At 37.1% G+C, this 25055-nt stretch overlaps 2 protein-coding genes across 6 annotated transcripts in view; both read right to left on the reverse strand.

Annotated features, from left to right (window-relative positions):
- Positions 1 to 3572, reverse strand: part of bdp1 (BDP1 general transcription factor IIIB subunit) — a 17921-nt gene extending 14349 nt beyond the window's left edge. The window contains exons 1-6 of the mRNA XM_016449534.1: positions 3300 to 3572; positions 2529 to 2765; positions 1239 to 1803; positions 984 to 1090; positions 790 to 846; positions 425 to 541 (exon numbers count right to left, since the gene is read on the reverse strand). Coding sequence (XP_016305020.1) covers positions 425 to 541; positions 790 to 846; positions 984 to 1090; positions 1239 to 1803; positions 2529 to 2752 — 1070 coding nt within the window. The 5' untranslated portion in view covers positions 2753 to 2765; positions 3300 to 3572. The remainder of the gene's footprint in view (positions 1 to 424; positions 542 to 789; positions 847 to 983; positions 1091 to 1238; positions 1804 to 2528; positions 2766 to 3299) is intronic.
- Positions 3573 to 4287: 715 nt separating this feature from the next.
- Positions 4288 to 25055, reverse strand: part of LOC107660265 (disabled homolog 2-like) — a 31944-nt gene continuing 11176 nt past the window's right edge. For 2 of the 5 annotated variants that reach the window (XM_016449539.1, XM_016449538.1), the window contains exons 2-14: positions 23176 to 23204; positions 22298 to 22506; positions 16301 to 16449; positions 14759 to 14857; positions 14511 to 14642; positions 14229 to 14312; positions 12624 to 12656; positions 12067 to 12129; positions 9633 to 10244; positions 8621 to 8768; positions 7628 to 8128; positions 6110 to 6189; positions 4288 to 5958 (exon numbers count right to left, since the gene is read on the reverse strand). In XM_016449539.1, the coding sequence (XP_016305025.1) occupies positions 5890 to 5958; positions 6110 to 6189; positions 7628 to 8128; positions 8621 to 8768; positions 9633 to 10244; positions 12067 to 12129; positions 12624 to 12656; positions 14229 to 14312; positions 14511 to 14642; positions 14759 to 14857; positions 16301 to 16449; positions 22298 to 22379 (2052 nt within the window). In that variant the 5' untranslated portion in view covers positions 22380 to 22506; positions 23176 to 23204 and the 3' untranslated portion in view covers positions 4288 to 5889. The remainder of the gene's footprint in view (positions 5959 to 6109; positions 6190 to 7627; positions 8129 to 8620; positions 8769 to 9632; positions 10245 to 12066; positions 12130 to 12623; positions 12657 to 14228; positions 14313 to 14510; positions 14643 to 14758; positions 14858 to 16300; positions 16450 to 22297; positions 22507 to 23175; positions 23205 to 25055) is intronic. The other 3 variants (XM_016449537.1, XM_016449536.1, XM_016449540.1) reach the window with 2 other exon arrangements.

Genomic DNA, 25055 nt, shown 5'->3' on the forward strand with positions numbered 1-25055 from the left:
TATTAATTAAATAAAATAGATTTCAGTTAGTTTCCAAGTCAACATTTTTCATTTTAAGTTTTAATTTTAAGTACTATAATAACTAAAACTTAATAAAAACTATATAGATATATTAAAAAATATATATAAAAATGACAAAAACAACAATTACTAACATTCTAATTAAAATTGGTGTAAGATGAAAGTGCATCAATTAATAAGGTTTGGCTGGACTAATAGTTAATTAATAAGGTTAAGGTTTGGAAGCACATCTGAGAAGCAGTAGGGGAAATGAAAGCAAGCAATTTCACTTTCAACAAACTAACTAACTAATTAGCTGAATAACTAAACTAAATAAATCAATAAATCAATCAATACATCTGAGAGTAATGCTGAAGTGAAAGTTTCCCTTATTAGGTTATTAGATTCATTCAGGCCACCATACCTTTCTTCATCTAAAATCAGTGAGCCATCTTCTGCCACCTTGACTTTGGGAACAAGCAGTTCCTCATCAGCATCATCATCATCCTCCTCGCCTACTTCTGCCATATTTTTCTGCACCCTGAGACACAAAAACAATGCCATTATCTTGAAAGACATGACTCTAAACAACATGCAAATCAAACCAAATATTGTTCTTTACTGCAGGAAAAATTGCAGTCCTGAATGTCAAGTTAATGTTACACTAATTGTCAAAAACAGTGTACGTACTCAGAAATATGAAAATGATTAACCCCAAGTACAAACAGCTATTCAGTGAATGGGACATGTGTGTATAAATAATAATACTACAGGTTTTATTTCACTTACGTGGGAGTTGGTGGAGCAGTGGTCTGTGTTTGAGTCTCCTCTGTGGAAAGGGAGGACCTTTGGAGATGTAAAAAATCATAGGATATGTGATAATATGGTAACACTTTACAATAAGGTTACATTTGTAAACATTAGTTAACGACATTAGTAAGCATGAACTAATTTAGTTAACTTACTTCATAGTTAGCACTTACTTCATAGGGTTTGACTCAGGCAGGTAATAAATGAAGTCAGCTAAGGTCATTTTGTCACGATCTGGCTCAAAGCCATGCTCACATTTAGGTTGTCTACTCTTCTTCTCCTTTGAGTTGCCAAAAACAAAGAAAGTTTACATATATGAATTTAAAATTTTGACTTTGCTTCTCCATGTTTTTGATAGATTTCATATTTTCTAACAACTATTGTGAAAAGCTTAAAAACATTTTTAAATGACTTAATATTGACTTCACCATTCCTTCTTTCTTCCTCTCCAGCTTCATCAGTTCTTTCAGTTTGAGGGCCCTCAAGACCCGCTGCTTGTCTGAAGAAATTTTGGTCCTGAGGGGAGAGTCTGGTCCATCAACACGTGACAGTTTCACATATGGTGAGAGTGTGCATGAAACTGGAGTGACTCCTTGAGGCCCAAAATCCTCATTTGGGATTTTTTGGGGAGTTTGGCAAGGCTTTTGTTGAGACACTGTTGATAATGGAGATTTTGGACAGCCAGATGTTGATGGAAGACATGGTGAAGATGGAGGGTAGTTGGCTGCTGTAGTGACATCTGAGAATGTAGAGTTTTGTGAATCGTCTCTGCTGATAGCAACTGGGATGGGGGACTGAGGGAAAGACTTGGCTGCCTGGAAAGGGGATGATGTCTTGGATGTCTCTGATGGAAGAGAAACAGTCTTTCCACTGGATGGAGGAGGAGCAGAACGGACTTTGGGTCTGCCTAGGTTTGGTGTGGCAGAGAATCTACTCCTCCTCTGAAGTACTGTAGTTGCAGGTGTGCTGACGCTAGATGGCGCTCCATCATTACTGTCAAAAAATAAATAAATAAAAACTTGATTTGAGAAGCTTCTGAATCTGAGGTTTGACCACGTCACTGTAGCAGCCATATAACTAACTTTTAATTTAGTTTAGGCAGTCATGTAAAGTATTAAAAACACAGAATTTAATTGAATATTTACATTCATGTTCTTGGCTAAAACTAGCTTTTATAGTATTTATTCATATTTTGAATTAGCTTTTATTTTTATATTTCAGATTTTAATTTAAGTTCTTAGTTTCTGGGTTTTTTTTTTTATTTAGCTTTCATTTATTTTTAATTTCAGTTTGGTTTTTAGTAATTTTAGAACTTTAACTTACTTCATTTTAGTTGGTTGCCAAGGCAACATTTTGTTTGCAAGATCGTAAATGTCTTTACTGTCAATTCTGATCAATTTAATGCATCTTCGCTGGATAAAAGTATAATTTTTTTTTAAAGAATTTCAAGATTCAAAATAAAAGTATTAATTTCCACAAACGTTTGAATGGTAGTGTATGTACGATCATAAATGTTCAATTTGATGTTTACACTTTTCCTTGTAGGAGGCAAATACCATTTTGCCAATTCACCCCAAAATATACATGAAAAATATACTATTTAAAAAAAAAAACTTCAATATAAAAAGATGATTTCTAAAACCAATGTCTCCCAAAAATATGGTTCCAAGGGGAAAAACTTATTGTAAATTCTGGGGGTGCTGTACATGTTTGCTTACATGATCAGTGATGCTTTCTCTGATGGAGAGCCGGGCACATTTCCATCTCCTGTCCCCACAGCAGACTCTTTGACTTCCAGCTGAGACTGTGGAGAAGGTGACAGCGTTTGCTGGGTGTCACCAACAGCTGTGGACCCTTGGGAGCTCTTGTCCTCTGCAGCAGGCGCCACACTTCGACCTCCTGGCCTGACATTGGGCTTAATACTAATTCTTGCTCTTCGCATCCTGGTCAAGTAACTGTGGTAAGATCAAGTCATGTATAAGCTTGCATGTCATACATACACGTCTATATAAGGATGAGGTGTCACGTGACTGAGATGGAGTTGCACTCAGTCACAGCAGGACAAACCCTATGATCATAGACTGTATATAGATTACAATTGTGTCATGTGGTCAAGACTGACTGATTTCATCGGTCTGGTGAAGGCCATGTTTCGCGTGGCTGCTAAGCTAAGTTTTGAATGATATTATCGACAGTACTGACTAATTAAAGTATTTCTAACCCGTGGGCTCATGTATTTTTCTCACTGAGTGAATTATGAACACCAACAGTAGTCGAGATTAAAAATATAAAAGGGGTATCTCTGAATTGTAAAAAAAATGCTTTTATATTGGACACTTATACTCGACAAACGCCTCTGATTCCCGCATGCCCGAGTGTGGTGTGTCCACACTGATTTCCCATTGGCTGCTGACAGAAATGAAGATGCCACAATTACGAGCGACAAAGCAGAAAATGTGTATTGACAACATAAAAGCAACAAGCCTTACTTTAGTTCAAATCACCGTGTAACCCTGTCAATGTGATTGCCGCGATATAAAGTGGTAAAATGCCGTTTCAGCCGGTCGTATGGTATGGCTCCCCTGCAGCAACTTTCCCTGCGTACCGGCCGGTCTGATAACCACGCCACTCCAGACCTCTACTCATTCAGCGAATGGCATTGTGGGTCTTTGTAGTTTTACTGTTACTCTCTTCGCCTCTTTTCTCTCGCAAAAAACTACATTACCCAACAGCTTCAGAAAATCAGCTGCGACTGATAGTACACACGTGGAGCAACACTCTGCCTGAAGGCACGTCGTTAACATGCAATACTATGAATTTAAAACTGCAATTTACTTTTTTTTTATAGTTTTTTTTCTTCAATTTTATAAAGAACAGTTAAAGGAAAGAGCAGCGTTAAAGATATTACGCGAATGATATACTAAGTGGTATTTTTGTTTCAAGAGATAACGTTAATCATACCTGCGTTATCTTAAATGGTTGTTTGGAGTAGCAATAGCATTCTAACATAATACTCTTACCTCAGTTTGTAGTATGTATGCAATACGAATTATGTAAAAAAGAAAAAAAAGTGCTTGACTTGACATTACATTTTCAGTGTGCTGAATGACCAAGCAGTCATATTAACCACACATTTTAACATCATCTTTTTGACTGCAAACCTTCGTCTCATTTTCCCCACCAATCATTATAGCTGCTTTGAAATAAATATTTTTTTTTTTAAGTGATAGCAATGACTTGACTTGTAGCATACTAGTTAGAAAAACAATCCTTGCAGTTATGCTTATGTAGGTAGTAAACCGTATGCTAGCATTCCATTCTGAACATAGCCAGTGTAAGTTGCTTCAAACGTTTGAAGTGTACTTCATTCAGCACGTTTTTCATTAAAGAAAAATTAATTCAGTTATCTGCTGATCCCATTCAGAGATTATAAACCATTGTACTACCAGAACTTGACATGTGAGACTCAAATCATTCAGCCAGCCATCACTTTATTGTGAAGTAGACCTAACTGGTCTTATACAGATTTGAATACAAACTTTGCAAAAGATAAATAGGACAATTCTGAATCTATTCCACTAACTAAAATTCCAGTTTATTGCAGCGACTACATAAAAAACACACACATATGTTCTATAGCATCCAAGGTAGAGATGGCATAGTGCATAACAGAGCAGATATTTATAAATGTACACACATACAATTCACATAATTCATTCGGACAAGGCTTTAGAATCCAGTACAGGCAATATAGTACACTTTTTTTTTTTTTTTTGCTAAACCATTAATTCAGAGATGAATGCATGTCTTGCTGCACTTTTAAGCCTTGCAATATCATGTTTTTCCCACTTAATTTGTCAGGCGGAAACCATTAAAAATAAAGAGCAGTGTAGTAACATATCATTGATCAGTCAGACACATCAATGTTTTATCAAATATTACCTGAAATTTTCTGGATCATTATGTTACACGCAAAACAATGTACTTAAATAATATTGCCTACAGGCATCATCCTCAAATTCTATGGATAGATATTATTTTTGACTGTTTATAGTTGCAGTACCACTGACAACATGCCAGTAGTCGCAATTAAAGATTATTCATTAAATACAATGTCAAATCAAAACAAAAACAGAGAACTTTTGACATGATGACAGTACATACTGTATATATTAGTGAATGTCGCAAACTCACCACCTCACAAATAACAGAACACTGAATACAGATCAAAGAAAATAACATCTTGCAAGGGATTCAGTTCAAAAACAGGTTGATTAGAGTCAGTTGCTCTTTATAATGAACAGGCCAGAACAGTATGTATCATGTGATCTGATCAGTACAGAGCAGATCAGCAGATGTTGATTGCACAGTTATCATATCAGAGCATCCCTATAGATATTATATACACTTTCTCCCTGCTGTCCATCATGTCGTTTTGTGTTTGGACATTTAATATTTTTTTTTTTAAATCTGTAATCGTATTCAGTTTATATACCAGTTCATAAAAATGTTTCTCAAAATTAGTGACCAGTCATGCCCTAAAGCTTTTCATAAATGTGGAAAAGTAAACATATAATGTCAAAATAATACTGCAATGAAGAAAAAGTCATCAGACAAGACAGCAATAACTTGTCTACTGGTGCGAAAATGACAAAATTGCTTTTGAGTGCTTTTAGTACAGAAAACAAAACCACCCTCATCATGTTGTCATTTAGAGACACAACGCACTCAAATTCATGTTTGTTTGGTTTAATCATGTTTTAACAGCAGACCAGCACTGGATGATGGTTTATTTTTAGCCTGTCCATGATCATGGTTTATAAAACTAGGAGGGTTGCACACACTTCATTTGGCTGTGACATCAGAGCTAAGAGACCTGCTCTTGAACAGGATGCACTTTAGTGGGAAAGATACATAAAAATGGTGCTCTGTGAAAAGCGGTTGTGGTCGTGTATCCATTAGCTCAACCACACCATTATAAAGCTGAAACACCTGGGATGGAATTGTTTTTTGCATAATTTCTTGTTCGGTGATTTTTGTTTGACTTGGAACCTATGGAGTCGTCAAGGTTGCCAGCTATCATGCAAATGAGTTTCCAAATGGGTCTCTGAAAGGATCTAAGCCCACTGTCTTTATGGGAGGAGCAGTCTGTAAAGGTCAAAAGAAAACAGAAACATAAATATTAAAGAAGAAGAAGAAACATATTATTGAGCCGCTCAGAAAAATAAACTTAAAATAATGTTATTGTTTGATAAAAGGTTTCATAATCTCTTAAAATAATGCACATATACATACGTACAGTTGCAGGTACAGATGTGCCAAACAGATTTTTTCCAAAGGAGTTGTCGAATGGGTTCTGAACTCCAATCTTCAGTGGCTCTGCAGTGACAAAAATGATTTTTTTGTATGTTATCTCAAGATGTTACCAAAAATATAACCTACGGATTCCCAAACTTTTTGTCAGCCAAACCCCCTTGACATAAAACAATTACTTGAAGTACCCTCTAAGTCTTCACATTAATACTTCAATAATTTAACAACACATTTGCATGCTCATGGTTCTCTGATGTTGGTTAATGGCAGGGTTATTATAGTTAGCTAAGACTAAATCCATACAAAACCATGTTACTTGAAATAAAAGTTAACTGAAATCAAACATTTAAAAAAATTAAACCTATTTTAATTCAGCTAGTCACCAAGGCAACATTTCTCATTTTCATTTAGTTTAACTTGATGTACTAAAATAATAAAAAAAAGTTAATAAAAACTAGACTTTTAAAAAACGAACGAAAATGACAAACAACAAAATTACTCAAACTTTAACTAAAATTGAAAAGAACAAAAACAGAAATATAAAAATTCAAACTATTAATAAAAATTATAATAGTATCTCAATGACACAAAAACAACACTGGTTATTTTTGTCATCTTTTTAGTTTTGACAGCATTGCACTCCATATCACAATCACACTGGTGTTTTTAGGATCCCAATCATTTTGTATATAATAATAATAATTATAAAATTATTGTGTTCATAATTTTTATTTTTAACTCAAAATTATTAAAAATCCTTTTGAATAAATGTCATTATTAACAATCATTTTGAATAACTCTAATTATTAAAAATAAAGACGGAAATATACATTTCTATTGTAATAATGCAATTGCGCAATCATATTTACTAAAATTACTTATAGTTACAAATTAAATGATTCACTTTCAAATGTTAAACCCTAAATCTATTATTCTAGTGTTAAAGGTAGGGTAAATGATTTCTGGTAGCCAATGTTGACATTTGAAATCACCAAAACAAACACGCCCTATACCCCAAAAGGGTCTCGCCCCATTTTGATAGCTCCGCCCCACGCATACGTACGCAAACCAGGCAACGAATAGTTCTGTAAAACAAAACAAAACCAATGTTACACCATGTCTATACCGGACGCGAGTGGCGCGGCGCGACAAAATACTATGGAAGTCAGCCCGAATCAGTTTTCTAACGCATTTTTGAAAAATCGCTTACCCCACCTTTAAACACTCAAGCTTTTTCTGCAGGGAGACCTCTGTTTAGGTGAAATCAGGTTGATGAATGCTTCTCGTTACAAATCTGGTGAAATGCTGAAAACTTTTTGAACTGAAAAATGTTGAAAATTATGCAAATGTGAAATAAAGTGATTGTGGTGTATGTCGCATTCCCAAAATGCATGTTATGAGCAACTCAAACTGACATCAGATGCAGAGACGCATTTTATGGCATTCTCATGTAATTGTTAAAACAGCTGAGATTTTAATTACAAATAGATCCATATCTGCTCACCTTTCCTTGCTGGCACACTTGGTGGCTTAGCCATCTGGAAATCCTTAAACATGTCCTTTATATCTCTCTTCTCCTTTTCTCCTAGAGGATCCAGGTCAACAAAAGCATTACTGTCCACCTTTGGAGCTTCTTTGGTAGCTACTGCCCGAGGTGGAACCAGTGGAGGGGGACTGGAGCTCTGCTGTCCATCGGGCAAAAGGCTGGGTGGAAATACGCTGGTCTGAAAGGGGTTCCCCAGGGTTGAATGAGGGCTCCAGGATCCATTGGTTCCATTGGAGACTGGGGTGGTGGTCCATGATGGAAGCTGTTGGGTAGGGTTTGAAGTTCCCAAACCTCCAGGAATGTTTCCCCAGGCAGGAGCAGGAGAAGTGGAGAAGACAGGTGCTTGAGTGAAGGGCTGAGAGACACTGGTGGTGCTGGGGAAGATGGAGGAGAGCGGCTGATTCCACAGAGCTGCTCCAGGAGTGGAGACTGCAGGTGGAGCTTGTAGAGACAACCCTTCTTAAAAGAAAATATAGTGTTGATAAAAAGAAGATGAAATATTCCAAAATGCACTTATTCAGTGTTCCGCTAATGAGTGGTAATCACCATATCAGCCTTCCTTTTGTGAATATTATACTACTGTACTTTAGTCTATTTGAATCATGCACATTGCTTATAAATCATGTAATGTTTTATTTGTTCACCAATATCTATTTTTCCATGTGTTTGGCACTTGCTAGGTATTCATTTTGGACCCTGATGTCAGCTTTCAGTGACTTACACTGCATTCAACATTTGATCAGTTCATGCATTCCCTGAGAATCAAACCCATGACCTTTGGCATTGCTAGTGCCGTGCCCTACTGTTTGAGCAACAGGAATATATGAGCAGAACAACACTCAATCTAGGCTCAAGCTTTCATTTGAACAAGAATCGCTGACATTTTGAAAAAGCACTTTTTGGAAGCTCACAAATGTCAAGATATTTATTTATTTGTCTCATATGTCTTACCAAGAGCTGTGAGTGTGTCAGTGGAGGAAGGGCTCCGGCTGAACAGACTGACAGAGTTGACAGGGCAGTTCTCAGGTTGAGGAGGTGGTGATTCCGATTGGCTTGGTGAAACAAATGGATCCGTCCCGAGTTTTTCATTGGAAGTGGACTATAAAAGATATAAAAAATAATTATAAAAGATTCAGCCCATCATGGGGCCAACCTGGTTAAATAAAAGTGAAAAAAAAAAAAAAAAAAACAGACCCGGGATTAGTGTTGTCACGGTACCAAAATTTCAGTATTCGGTACCGATACCAGTGAAAGAAATACCGGGTCTTTTGACAACACTATCCGGGATTAAACAAGCATATTGTAATAAATTGTAATGTGAAGAAATATGTTAACATTTTTACCACCAGAAGAGAACCTTATAAAATACTACAGTTTAAAGGTCAGGGTCAGTTAGATTAAATGAATACTTGTATTTAGCAAGGATGCATTAAATTGATCAAATGTAACAGTAAAGACATTTGTAATGTTACAAAATATTTTTGTTTGAAATAAATGCTATTCTTTTGAAGAATGCACCGCCCAGCAGTGTTCAGTGCGCAGGTTCACTCTTCCTCTAGCCATCGTCACTGCACGGCGGTGTGACGCTCCGCTCAATATTCCGCTCTATGAATGTGCGTTCCATTGCTCACGGCCCATGTGAATGCTCCACTCATGTACCGCTTTTCAGAATTTTCATTTTGGTGCATCCCTATATATATATATATATATATAGAGAGAGAGAGAGAGAGAGAGAGAGAGAAGCATTAGCAAACCAATCCTTACCTTATGAGTACAACTCAATGAAGCATTGAAAACTGGGGCAAAAAACATTACCAGATCAGATAGAAGTTTGGAGAGCTTAAAGTGACATGCAAGTTTAGAAAAAAGAAAGCTTTAAGAAGTAAAGTAGAATGTGCAAGAGGCCTTTTAATTATCAAATTAAAAAACATGAAATAATACAGCGCCATCACTGCAACCTCACCTTTACACTCTTCCTGCCCCTCCCGGCTTTCATGTTGAGTGGTGGAGGACTTATAATGACTGAATCCTTGGTTTGATTAACAGGTGGCTCTATGCCTCCATTCTCATGATTCACTCCATTCTGCACTGGCTGCATCTTCTCCGAACCTCCCACAAACGGATTAGGAATCACTTTCCCATGTCCATTCTGCTCTTGAACTGTGACAGTATTCTGAGTCCAGCTAGTGGCTTCTGCAGCTCTGCCATCTAAAGGCCAGTGGCCATTACTGAGAGCATGGATGACTGTCCTGTTGGAGAGCTGGTCAAACTGCTGGCCTAAGTAGTCAGAGTCACCATTCTTAGGGCCACCATTGAACAAGTTATTAGGGCTGTGGTTGACTAGGGCAGAATCGTCCCTGATTGATTGGTCGTCGCTTTTGGAAAATGGGTCATCACTGAACGGGTCATGGATAGGGGTGGGGAAGAAGTTGAGTTGAGAAGAGAAGGGGTTCTCAGGCGAGAGGCTGGACGGGGCTCTGGGGACAGAAGATGAGGTGAAGGGGTTTCCTTTAACGCAGTTCTGATTGCTGTCTATCTCAGTGGATAGATCCATCAATAGGATGTCCTCAGACTCCTGAAAGACAATTTGGGGGATAAGGAAAGACAATAAATAAGACAAAGTCAACAATACATGAATGTATTTTTGTGTGGTGCACAGATGAAGTCATGCATGAAGTACAATAAACAACTTGTTTAGGTAGATGCTGTGTAGTTCAATCAATCAGAAATGCAAACAAGATGGGTATTCATGACATAAGTGTACGGCTGCCAACCATCCTGTATGATACAGAATTGTTCTGTCTTTAATAATTGAGTTTCATTTTAAATCCACACAGGATGCAGTTTGTCCTTAATTTTTAGCATATTACACCCTCACAGTTAAGAACAATATTTTTTCCCCCATTTGAATCAGTTTTACACAACCGTTCAAAAGTTTGCTAAGCTTTTAGGAGGGAAAGAAAATCTCAGCAATGCTGCATTTATCTGATCACAAATACAGTAATATTGTGAAATATTATTACAATATGTTTTTAAAATGTATTTTGTTCCTGTGATGGCAAAGCTGTATTTTCAGCAGTCATTATTTCAGTCTTCAGTGTCACATGATCCTTCAGAAATCATTCCAATATGCTGATCTGGTGCTCAAGAAACATTTCTTCTTATTATTAATGTTGAAAACGGTTGTGTTGCTTAATATTTTTGTGGAATCTGTGATATATTTATTCTTTCAGGATTCTTTGACGAATAGAAAGTAAAAAAAAAAACAGAATTGATTTAAAATAGAAATCTTTTGTAAGATTAGAAATGTATTCACTGTCAGTTTTGACCAATTTAATTGCCAAACAAAAGTATTAAAAGGAAAAATCTTACTGACCCCAAACTTTTGAATGGTAAGGGATATACAAGTGCTAATATTAAAAATTACAGAGTAAAGTAGAAAACAAATTGCTAAAGATGGATGTAAAACAGAGTTGTGAATTAAGAGCACTAATACTGGAAATGCTACATAGATGCTACATTTGACAATAAGGGAAGAATCAAGGATAAAAGGGAGGGCAGCTACTACTAGCTTTATTTCTTTTATTGTAAATGATGAAATTTAAATACTTTTGTCCCTTATCCTCCTCTACTGAAGTCGGCAACCTTACTTATGTGTTTTTTCCCCAATATACCATGCTTTTGACAAAAAACACAGGTTGAATAATGGATGACTAAAAATGGATGTATAAACTTAGTATATGCACACATTACCTGAACTTATTCTCTCACAGTCATTGCAGTGTTAGAAGAATAAAACAAACTCTGCATCAACACCACTTATAAAAAGTTCACCATGAATGTAAACGCCAAGCAGAAGATGACAGGCTATGGGAAGATTCATTCATTTTGTTGTACCTCATATATTTTACATGTAACCTATTTAACACTTTCAAGGGGCTAAGAATTCATAATTTTGAAGAAAAAACAGCCTCATATGGCTTTAAAGCTCTTCTAAAGAGCAGTGTCTTCAAACAACTGATCCTTGTTGAGTTTTTCGTGCTTGATATTTTCGTTGGCCTGAACCCAGGCCTTCTACTCCCCATGACGGCATTTTCTTCATTTGAGGTCAATCAAGCACCAGAGACTAAACAAGGACTATAGCAGGATATGAGACTTGTCTGAATGCCACTAGTCTCTTTGAAACAGTGTCATGTCTCATTTGGATAATGTTGCTTTGGTCTGGTAAATGAGCTGATGTATTAACGATTTCCGTGGAAATAACACTAATAATGTTAGTGTATCTTTTTGTATTAATAAAGCAGAGTGTCACTGTCAATACAAACCATTAATAAGCAAAATTGGAGTAAAAAAGCCTGAATGTGTATGTGTGACTCATTCTTGCCCAACAGTCTTACCGAGGGAGAGTTTAAGTCAGGTGGGGTCGACATGTCTCCAAACAAGTCCAGCTGTTCAACTCCCTGCAACACAGAGTTGCAAAAGGAAAAACAAGATTCAGACCATTACGGAAGCCAAACAGAGTCAGAGTAACCAAAACACCTAAGAGAAGAGCTATTCATAATGTGGGCAGATGAATGGGAGGAAATGAGCAGTGAAGAGAATGAGGAGAATTGTGTTTTTTTCCAAAGACTGTGAGTGAAAGGAGTGGAGGGAGAATGGCCAGAGATGCTGCTATGTGATGCGTCTCAGTTATTTCCTGTCTGCTAACTTCATTAGCTTTAACCCCCTGAGGAGACTAGTTTAGGTGCTGTGTGCAAATGGTGAACAGCAACATGAAGACAACCCAGCAGGGGGCTTTAGGATCTGGGCCAGAGAGACACAACTCTACTGCTAACTCTGCTGGCATCTGGAAGCCTTCAGGTTGGAGGCAACTAACAAAAGTCTTTCACTGTTCTTTTGCAAGGAACAGGACCATTTGGAGAATGTAAACCATACCACAATAGGTCATACTCACTTTTCTGTCATTGTGTGAGCCGTCACTGCCATTCTGTTGAGGTAAGATTGATGGAAATTTAGATACACGTTGCACTGGCAAAAATTATTGTTTGGTTTGATGTTGACCAAAATGTTGGTTTGGAGTGAAAGAAGTCACAAAACAATACACTGAAGCACAGCTGAACAGAAAGTCACTCTAGATGGGAATGTTTGCAGTCTTCCTGTTATGTCTGTGAGATAATGAAGTTTAGATATGTGCTAATGTGTTATAAATTTACATAAAGTCTTCAAAAATGTTTGAGTAATTCAGTTTGTGATTAAATACATTATACACTATAATTCAGTTTGTATACACAAGATATACACTACCTTTCAAAAGTTTGAGGTTAGTAAAATGTTTTAATGTTTCTGAAAGATGTTTCTTATGCTCATCAAAGCTGCATTTATTTACTGTACTGTATCAAAATACAGTAGAAACAGTATTAATGTGAGATATTATAACAATTTAAAATATCTGTTTTCTATGTTAATATATGTGACCCTGGACCACAACACCAGTCTTAAGTCGCTGGGGTATATTTGTAGCAATAGCCAAAAATACATTGTATGAGTCAAAATGATTGATTTTTCTTTTATGCCAAAAATCATTAGGACAATAAGTAAAGATCATGTTCCATGAAGATATTTTGTAAATTTCCTACTGTAAATATATCAAAACTTAATTTTTGATTAGTAATATGCATTGCTAAGAACTTCATTTGGACAATTTTAAAGGCGATTTTCTCAATATTTTGATTTTTTTTGCACCCTCAGATTCCAGATTTTCAAATAGTTGTATCTCGGACAAATATTGTCCTATCATAACAAACCATACATCACCGGAGAGCTTATTTATTCAGCTTTATAAATCTCAATTTCGGAAAATTGACCCTTATGACTGGTTTTGTGGTCCAGGGTCACATATTTTAAAATGTAATTTATTCCTGAGATGACAGAGCTGAATTTTCAGCAGCCATTACTCCAGTCTTCAGTGTCACGTGATCCTTCAGAAATCATTCTGATATGCGGATATTCTGCTTGAGAAACATTTCTCATTATTATAAATGATGAATCATTTTCTTTGATGAATAGAAAGTTCAAAAGAACAGCATTTAAGGACTACCATACTAGTCCTTTTTCTTATTGTTTCCCAGTCACACATAAAGCAATTGTAAATTAACGACTGATTATTGGGTATCGAGGCAACAACCACAGACATGGATTAGGCCATGATCCTGGATTCTTGCTGAACCAAAATCAGAGCGTAACAATTGTTCTGCTCACAGCGAAGGAGAAAATGTTCTATGGTGTGTCTAAATGGTGCTGAATATTGGGATCATAACACCTAGTCCTATCATGCAAACTAAATAGAAATCTTTAACATTATAGATGTCTTTACTGTAACTTTTGACCAATTTAATGCATCCTTGCTTAATAAAAGTATTAATTTTTTTTTTAAAGTCCTCCTGACCCCAACATTTTGAACAGTAGTGTATAAAACCTGTTGCATTGTATGTGTGTAAACGTTTCTCATCATCTCATATATCCTAGAATCATCTAAAAATAATTTCAAGGGCTCCCGCACCTTCTTTGAGCCCTCAACTTCTTTTTTCTTCATATTGAAGATTAACTGGAAAAGATCCTTCAGGTCAATGACAAGAGGCTCTGCCTGAGTGAAAACACAAACAGCATGTTAAAAGGCATGTTTCCTGCAGGTTTATGGGTGAATGTTTTTGAGTGAGGGAATGTTTTTTTTAATTTTTTTATAAAAGAGCTACAAAAAAGAGAGAACAAGTTTGTCTATGTGTGCCTAAGGCATGAGTGTGTGAGGGAGGAAAGAGCTTTGCTCAATAAAATCTCACTGGACCTGCTGTGCAGTTTTAATGGCAAAGAACTGGTGCTGGCCCTCCGCACCGCACACATAGCCAAACGCTCTGCTGTCAGTGACATCCCGAGCGATGAAGGAGATCTTATTTACTGCATGCTCCAGTATTGCTGCCTGGAGAAGTCAAAACAAAATCACAATGATTACTTTATATGGAGTACCGAATGATATTTCAGTTAAACAGTTTATACTAGTCAGTATAAATGAAAGAGTGAGTGAAAGAAATTCACCCCTGTTTTCTCATCAGTAACAGTGATTCCTGAGAGAGAAATGTTCACCCAGACTCTCTGCTTGTGTTTGCCCTGAGAGCGAGCTGCCACCGCCTTGCCCTGTGATCACAGAGAGAAAAGACAAATCAATGTTTGCTGAGAATAAAAAACAAAACAAAACAATATTTTGACTTCTTGATCCTGGATGCATCAAACCATTTGGATTACTAAATAAATTGTGTAGGAAACAAATGGGATTTTTCTGTCTCTTAAAATATCTTAAAAAGCTAAACAAACAACAAAGGCCATAAAAATGACTTTACGCAGTAATATTTATGTCAAAAATACTGGAAAAAGTTTTGGTGACTCAATTATTCTCTTTCTGCAGAAACATGGTTCCTTCAGATGGCTCTTTCTTCTCAAATCTAAGAATCTTAGGGTATGTTTCCTTTCCACAGTTTTCTCTCTGGTGGTACTGAGGCACTATTTTCTATAAAGCTTTAAAGGGGTGGTTCACTGGTTTTTTTCTAGGCTTGATTGTGTTTATGGGGTGCAGTCTAACATGTGTTAATGCTTCGTTTAAAAAAAAAAACGCATTATTTTTCATATAATTTACCTTTATTCCACACCGCTCTGTCTCTTCTCTGAGAAACAGGCTGATCTTTTCCTGTTTTTATGAAGCCCTGCCCTCAGAAATAGGCGATGGGCTCTGATTGGTTAGCTAGCCCAGTGTGTTGTGATTGGCTAAACCACAGCTTTTAATGGTATGCCTATGTTTTTTGTTTGTTGTTGTCTCATACTTTTAGATATGCTGTTATTTGTAAATGCTACTGCTTATGTTAGCTTTTAATATACGGTTTTATCCTGATTAAAGCTTTAATACAGTACAGCAACTGCACGCTTCTCATAGCTATGTGAAAATAAGTGTATAATTGGAACAGTTCATTGTTGGAGCCGAGCTGAATGAGAGAGAGAGAGAGAGAGAGAGAGAGATGCAGAGCGTGTGCAGAGCAGGGGAACACGAGGAACAGTATTAAGAACCGTTGCTTTAGAACATTGATTTTGAAACTTGTGAATCCATTAATCGTTAGAAGACAGAATCGCGATTCATATATGAATAGATTTTTACGTGCACCCCTAGTTTTCTCTTCCTCTTCTCTAAAGCAGCGCAGCATGGCCTCGCCCCCTTTGCTGCCTTTTCCCGAGGGCGGGGTTTATCTAGGTTTGTGACGTCACAAACCCGGGATGTAACTCGTTGTAGTCCCTACCAGCCGTTTTTGTAGGCATTAAACTGCCAGAATTTTAAAAGACGATATCTCCATTTGCATTGAACTTTCAGCTTCGTAACTTTGCAGATATTGTTTATGCTCAAACAGCAACATTACACACTAACTAACCTTAAAAAAGTGAAATCGCAATCAATCACCCCTTTAAAACAAGATGCAATGTGAAAGTTTTCCACAAATAAATCCATCTTGTCCTGTGTCTCTGTCATTAGTTTAAGCTAATGGAAGTCGCTTAAGATGTGTACTAAAAAGTAAACATGCTTGACCTTTCACTGACCTTTAGTTTTATCATGGAGTCTTGGCTCATTTTGTCTCCTCTTGCTTCAGGCACATCATCTACACCAATCAACTTGGCTTTGTAGCGAACTCCATTACCTTTGAACCTGGCTAAGAGGAACTCATCTGTTTTCTCTGGGCTTGCTGCAGCTGAGAAGAGGAGATAAAGAGAGAGATGTTAATCTAAAACATAAAATGTAATATTGTGAGAATTAGAAATATTCAATCATTAGTACAGTGTGTGTTGCCATGTATTAAAGGAGAAAGAAGTTAATGATTTATGAATAAATAGCTTAGTAAAACAGTTCACCAGATCACCATGAACATACAGTATACACTATAAATGACATCAAATGCTTCTGGAGAGAAGAAACAACAGATATTTAGACTTATATACTGTACTTATGTTAATTCCCAACCAGAGATATGAATACCCTAGAAAGTACTTGGATGGATTTTGCTTTTGCTTTTAAAAATATAATTAAACTAAATGTTAATAAAGTAAATAATCACAATTATCTTTTTTTCAGGTCCTGTTTTAAGAAATGAAATGTTTTAAAGGTGCCATAGAATGCATTGATACAATATTTTAAATTGTACTCTGATATCTACACAGAAGGTATGTGGCTTAGGTAAGGGCAAAAAATCTCCAGAAATGGTTTTACATGTCCATTTACAACCCTAGGATTTGTCCCTAGAATGAAATGGTCTGTTTTTACCTTATTTGAGAGGGTCATGAATAATAATGTTGAGCTCTGCTCTGATTGGCTGTTTCACAGTGCAGCTCATTTCAGTAGCTCACACAGCAGGAAGGAAACACAGGGCAAATACATATTTCAATACTGTCTCGCAGTTATATCGTTGGTTAATTATACTGTAAATAAAATGCGGGCATCAGGGAGCCGCTATTAATATGCGGGGCTTTGAAACTGCTTTCGAATGCATGATTGATTTTTACTTTCACTTTCGAGATTTGCGATCGCACGTGCTGTGTAAACTACAGCGGCAGTACTTACCACACATTTTACAAGATCAGATGCTTGTCAGTGGTGCTCAGGATCTGTAAATCATTCACCATCATCCTCAGTCATCTCTCCTTACTCTGTTTATGTGGTAAGTGAAATCTTATGTACTGTAATGTAACAGGCTACCGCTAGCAAGCAGCTAACCATGTCACTTTAGTGGCTCGCGTTATTTTATTAGAACGCTCCTTATTTGTTTTCCGTGCCTTTCTGAATACAGACACCAACCCATCCCTGCACATCACATCCCCTGCACAGCCTGGAACATAACATTTATTTCCATGATCTGCTATTTTTGCTATTATCCTCGCTTGTTTCTTCATAATACCTGCAGAACTTTTGATGATTCGGCTGTGCAGGTTCGGCTGGTGGCTGGCATAGAACATGGGCGGGTATATGCAAATGTTGGGGGCGTAACTATTAGTGATCCCGACTGTAATGTCACAGTCGGTGTTATTTTCTGATTCGCCTATTTTTCAGTGGTCTTTTGCATGCAGGCGATTTACATAAGAAGGAGGACACAATGGTGTTTGAGGCTCACGGTATGTCATTTCCATATACAGAACTGTTATTATTCAACTATGCCAAGGTAAATACGGTTTTCCATTCTATGGCACCTTTAATAAATGTACAAATATAACTACCATTCAAAAGCAAGGATGCATTAAATTGATCTAAAGTGACAATAAATGCTGTTCTTTTGAACTTTCTGTTCATTGTCCAGAATCCAGGAAAAATAAACGTATCATGGTTTCCAAAAAATATTTAGCAGCACAGCTGTTTTCTATAATAATAATAATAATAAGAAGAGATGTTTCTTCAGCACCAAATCAGCATATTAGAATGATTTCTGAAGGTGCATGTGATACTGAAGACTGGAAAAAAACATGTAGATGTCTTGAATAGGTTTATCCTTTTGAAAATAGCTAGAAAAAAGCAGATTCTTCACTCATACATGAAACCACTAATTAAGTGTCCTTTCTGTAGTGCAGGACTAGCCCCTGTCATTTAACCTTTTTAAAATACTGCTCCATGTAATTAACTGATTACAGTTTACAGCTGGCAAATGCGGCTCATCACAAATGCAGCTGTCATTCAAAACAAAAGCATTCTAAAATGGGCAGGAATTGTGCAGTGCAGAATCCTTTATGAAATCCTCTATTCTTAGTGGAATGAGAAACGATTCAGTGACATAATTGCGGGTGTCGCTGGGACTGATTGATGCCATTCGGAAGGAACTGATGGTACCAGCTGTCTGAGAGACAGAGTTATCTCTAGCAGCTCCGAATCTCAGTCTGAATGTTACTCAATCACTGGAAATGTCAGCAAGTTAGCCAGACGCTCATCAAAATATGTGCGATTGCTCAATGGCACAAAAAGATCTGAAGGAGGCTGATTAAAATGAACTCAAAAATGCATCAGAAAGCCGCTGATATGCTGATCATGGCGTTTTATGGGGTTACTCCCAATGCATGTTTTAATATATCAGTCTGGCCACATTCTAGCCCTGAAATTGTGTTGTTTTAGATATGTGCCACATTAATTGCTAGTTTGCGAGTTCATATCAGTCCCTCTTCCTTGGAAGCAACTCACCTCTTCTCAGTGAGCTCTTCATTGGGTCTTTCACTATCCTCTAACTCTACTTGCCTTTTGATTCTCTGGACTTTTTGCCATTTATTTTATCTGTCTGCCCTGTCTCAGTTCAAAACCAATCAGCTGACTATGTGGCGATGTCCCCTTTTGGCCAGTGGAGCTGCTGAGATGGCAGAGGTGGAGAAAGAGAGAGTGAGCCAGACACAGAGAAACAAAAACAGACTGAGAGAGAACAGCCTGGCAGAGACCCAGACCTCATGCCTTCAGTGGCCAAGCTGAGGGATAGCATTGACATTCATCCCATGCAGGGACTCTACAGGCTTGAGGTTTCTGCTCTACAACCCCCTACCCAACGTGAACACATAATACCCATAAAATATGAGTGCTTGCCTTAAGTAGACACTAAAAAAAGATAGTTCTTTAAATGTCTTTTACATGTAGTAACAGTTCTATTTAGAACCATATCATCCTGAAGAACACTTTTACATTGAAATGATTGTATGTGTAAGAGTTTACGGTTCTTTATTGCCACCTTTTTGTTTTTCCAAATCTTTAAGTGTCAAAGCACTTCATTACTGATTTTCTGGAGCTCAGCTATCCAACTACACAGACTGTCAACACACTCTCAACAGGTAAATGATTTCTTTCTTAAACTTTCGATAAATTTTAACTTTCAACTTTTGGGTTTCCTACCAATCGTGTCTTTTCCTCTTTTTAGGATATGCACGTGTGAGCAGCTCTATTCAGTTGAGGATACTTCTCTCTAAGTAAGTAACAGAAATATTGAATTTATGATCCATATTGTTAGATTATTACTTGGGTTTATGCACAAACATACCCAGTCACAAAAACATTAACGCTATTCCATGACTTTTTCCTTTTAACATTGTGAAGGGCTCACATACTGTCCATTTTTTGCTACTTTTGGCCTTCATAAACAATTGTTTTTACATAAACAAATGGATGAGACACATTGTAACTCTAAACTCAGTTGTGTATTTCAGAGGCATCACATCCCACAACCTCATCATCTGCAGAGAGAAACTGCCACTCAGTTACACCAAAATGCACACATAACAATGGACTTAAAGGCATCACAGAAGATTGTGAAGATATTTCACTGGAACCTTCATAAGATCTATTTTCTGTTTCTATTTTCTGTTTATTTATTCATGTCAACTGTCACTTATTAATGTTTTCAGCTAATACTAATTATACTACTATACTAATACTATATACTAATATTTATGAAAATAAACTATCATTAAAAAGGTTATTTATAACATCATTAAGGAGCGATCAGTCCAAGCTCCAACACATATTATTTATAGGGTTATCTATAACCTATACCTATACCTATATTAGCTATATTATTAAGGGTTTATTAAAGATTGTTTTTTTGTCTGTCTGGTAAAGAACTCATGAGATGAGGTGGGCAGAGAAATCACAAACATACTGAAAAATGGCCTATTGCTCACAAATGAGCCTGATCATGAAGGAAAGCTATGCCATTTGTGTGCCAGTCTAAATCAAAGAGTTGACTTAAAGGCCAAAAACATATACATCTACAAAAAAGGTAAAGATATGAAAGAAAAATAGGCCTGTACATGAATCGCAATAATGATGTGGCTGAAAGATCAAACGTGTTGTAGCATCAATATATTTTTGTTTCTATGTCCAAAGCATGACTATGAAAGACCTTCAACCCCAGATGCACCTCATCACCCAATCACTGCTGGCTCCTCAGCGTGAGACTGTGGGAATCATTCAGCTTGTTTTCATGCCTGTGGAAAAGGCTCATAAATAGTCATGTTGGAGAGTGTCTTGCAGTCGCAGCTGGAAGATATTGTGGAAACAGCAACAGGACTGTAATGGAATCCATCACTTGTGTGTTCTGTTGGTATGAATGAGCTAGGCAAGACAAACAATACCACTGTGCACCAGGTTCCAGCTTAGAAAAATAAATCCAGAGAAATATTGGGGCAAAGAGGCCCTTGGAGCTCTGGACGGAGGATTTTAGGTTTCTGCAGGTGGCTGTTCGCCAACTTTGCACTGCGCTACACGACATGTCAAGGAACTTGTTAAACTCAAACAGACCTCTTGAGAGGAACTAGGGCCTTATTTTACCAGAAAGACCTTCATTTGTCAACTGTAATCACTAGATCATAAACATAATAGCATAATCATCATGCTACTACTGCATCAGCTTTGCATTTAAGTACCCAAAAAGTGATTCAGATCAGGTTTAAATAGGGAAATGTCTGATCTAATATCCAAAATTTGCTGAAAATATGCTAATGTTATGAGAATACAGAAAACATGGTGCTTGAATTTTGTACTACCAGTTTTTGCAACTTTACCATTGCAATTAGGCTGCAAACAAGCACAATGTTTCTAAATGTGCTCTATAGTCTAAAGAAGATTAGAAGAAAAAGGGTGAAGGTAATATATGCATACAGATAAATGGGTTAAACCTGCACATCTGTAGATGAGGATCTCAAAATATATTAAAAAGTCAGAAAGCTTAAAGCAATATCCTATGAAACTAATAAAAAGCACATCCATGCTTAACATTGCACAACAAAAAATTATGACTGAAACCTTCCAAAGAAAGCTGACATTTTTTAATAAACTGATGAATTTAGGTTACATAACTGTTAAATCAATTTTTATCTGTTTCCAACTGTACAGCCAGAGAACATTATGGCAAATCCTTTGGATTCCATACTGAACTATAAATCATGGATATAATCTCAAAATGGTTTTCTTAACCAGCTCTCCAAACAAGCTGCCTTTTCATCTAGGGAGGTGGCAAGTACAATGGAAGTATTTTCAGGTTTCAAAACTCTTATGAGGGCTTAGTTTTTCCTCAGAATAGGTTCATTACATGTTTGTTGTGGATGAAGCATGGTTTTTGTAGGTGCTCTGGGGACGTGGATGCTGGGAGCAGCTCACACTCATATTACACACAGCAAGAGACTCACAGTAAATCTCAGCGGGACAGTCACTTTACCACTAATGATCAGAATCAGAATCAGAATGAATCAGAATCAGAATCAGAATGAGCTTTTTGCAATTTGCAATTATTTTTGATGTGCTAGTAGATACAAGTAGGTCAGCAAAGACGTCTAATAAGTTTTTGTACTTTCTTAAAACAATACACTACATATCCTCTTATAATGGAGAGGTTTCACTGAGAAACCACTAATTAAATAAAATGGAAAAAAAAAAAAATTTTTTCAGCCCTTTTGGCAAATGATTGGCAAAGCTGATCTAAAAGTATTTGAACCATTTGCATTTGAACCATTCGAACCCAAGGTCTGGCCTGTATAAATACAAAGCAAGACACTGTGCAAAGTGAAGACCCCTGTCCTGTCACATACCCTTCTTCTTTTCTTTTTTGGAGGGTGTCTTAAAAGGTGCCTGCTCGACCGGGGGTGTGCTGGTTTCCACTTCTGCAGACATGTTTGGAGGCCAGCCTTGTGCAAAACAAGTGTGAAGACAGGATCAGTTGAAACACTCTTGCTCTCCTCTCTGCAGTGTGTGCACCACAGCTTAACTCAGCAGTGGACCATGCTCAGCTGTGCCCGCACTGGATAGGAAAGAGACAGAGAGAAATCAAAACAGGAAAAAGATTTAGTAGAGGTTTACATATTTACAAATCAAAGACAAATGCAGTCCTCAGAGCATCACTATATTTTTGTGTAGACAACAGGGCTTCAGAAATTTTTTTTTAATATAATATAATAAAATTACTAAATTTTTACTTACTAGTATTTTATTACTAAAATGAAACCTTTAGAAACCACATTACTTTTTCAGCTGTCAGTTTTCAACTATTTAAATTATATGAACTAGTTTATTTTGTAATATTAAGTATAAATTCAATGATGCTGTGATTCATATAATGATTTAATTTGTAGTACCATAACCTCTGTTTTGTAAGAATATTTCTGCTTGATTGTTTAAAAAATAAAAAATGTTGGGTTTATTATGTTTCCAACATATCACCCCATCAAAGTTTAATTTAAAGTTGATTCAATCTTACATTTGGACAACATATGTTAAAGGGGTCATATGATGCAATTTCAATTTTTCCTTTCTCTTTGGAGTGTTACAAGCTCTTGGTGCATAAAGATTGCATTACACCAAATACACAACATAATGTTTTTTAGCAACGTCATATGACCCCTTTAAACAAATAAAAAAAATCGATTACAAAATCGATTAAACCCTGTTGTGAACATGTATCTTTACTTACATGTTGTGACTAGTGTAAGTCTCATGGACCTAAATACACAAAGAGACAATTCCTGGTTAATTTTCAATTTATGTAACTGAAAAATAACTTGAGGTTCAGTGAGCGAGTCAGTTGTGATCTCAATAGTGCCTCTGAATGACTCATTAAAAAGAACCAGGTAATAAGAGTGATTTGTTTGCATGACAGCTTGCGTTGTTCATTGTTGTATGCAGGAAACACTGGCATGCACTCAAATGATATGATATCTGACGAAAATGCATATGGACACGCACACAGCTTTCCCGTTCCATGTCAGAAGCTGGAGAATTTTGTTTAGTGCAAGTTGATCACTTGCTCTCTGAACTCTTACTGGTTACATTTCTGGTTTCATCCAAGTGGACCGAATAAATAAACAGGGAATACTTTAAATCTAAGTAGCTGTGCTTAAACAGAAGGTGAATAAACATCCTGGACTCAAGCATTTTGCTGTGGTGACGGCATTGTTCAGCCATAAATCCACTCACTGCCTTTAACACACCACATGACATTCATGTTTTGAGTTAATACAGATAACTGGCTCTCCTCAAGACTTATCTGAGATGATAGGTCACCGAGACATTTTTGTATTCTCTAACCTTTCCTTACTTGGCGTATATCTATTACAAGACCACAGTACCCTTAGCCTCTATCTCCCGCTGTCTCTGCATTGCAATTATCCCGCCCTGCACCCAAAGACAGGAAGTCAGAGCTTCCCGTCAATCTGGGATCTATTCATTCTCCACCTTCTTCATACCACAGACTGGCTATTTTTGCACATTTGTTTTCAATCAAAAAATAAAATAAAATTCCAAGTCACATTACATGAAAATATTTGGGATGTTTTTTCTCTCATCCATCCACTGACTGCTGCCTATAAATACATTCACATTTAATAGGCTCCAAGACCATTTCCTTGAAATAGCCTTCTGTAGAACATTCAAAACAATGCTGCAATAATGCTACATAATTAAAAAAACAACTTAGAATGTTAATATGGTTAACAGAATAACCATAATAACCTTCTCAAATTATTACAAACATGTTTGTTCTTTGAAACAAAGCTGAAATAAAAATATTAAACTAAAGTTTAAACTAAAGGAAAATTAGGAAAATTAGGAAAACATTTTGCAGTCATTAATGAATCAAAATCCCAAATAATTTCACAGTTTTTAAAGCAGGCTACATTCTTTTTCCTGTAATCAAAGTTGTTATCTAGTCAAACACAAAACGGCATGCTTTTGTGTCTCACCAGACATAAATAGTTCCTAACCCATAATCAGCTTCACCTCTCACACTGGCAACCCACATGTGACCCCAGACTTCTGCTGGTCATCTAGAACTAGTGAGTAGATTCTATTATAAGAGCAAAGAGTACCAGCTGCCCTTCCCCTAAATGACAGCTGTTAGCAACTCATGGTAGACAGAGCAACCTTGGCACAAAACGTTTCAGGTTACATATGTAACCATGGTTCCTCGAGGGAACGAGACGCTGCGTCGGAGGACGCTTCGGGAACGCCCTTCACTGACTGGCCACCAAGAGGGGCGTGGTAGGCCGCAATAGTCGCCAAGTAGACCTTCAGGGTGGAGTGGGTCAACCCTGCAGAGAAACGGGCCTACAAGAACTCCAGCACTGTACCAACCGGGCAGTTAACTGGGTCGAGCTGGCGGTCTCCGCACCAAGAAGTGAAAAGTTTCCACTTCAAGGTATACAGTTTCCTCATGGTGACCTCTTAGGTCTGGGAGGAAGTGTCTTAGTGCACGAAGCATGGCCAGCATCTCCAGGCAGTTTATATGCCATGTCAGAATGCGACCACTCCACAGACCGCGGGCAGGGTGGCCACTCATGACCGCACCCCGACCGG

Source organism: Sinocyclocheilus anshuiensis, unplaced genomic scaffold (assembly GCF_001515605.1).
Source record: "Sinocyclocheilus anshuiensis isolate Anshui unplaced genomic scaffold, SAMN03320099.WGS_v1.1 scaffold1615, whole genome shotgun sequence".
NCBI classification, from domain to species: Eukaryota; Metazoa; Chordata; class Actinopteri; order Cypriniformes; family Cyprinidae; genus Sinocyclocheilus; species Sinocyclocheilus anshuiensis.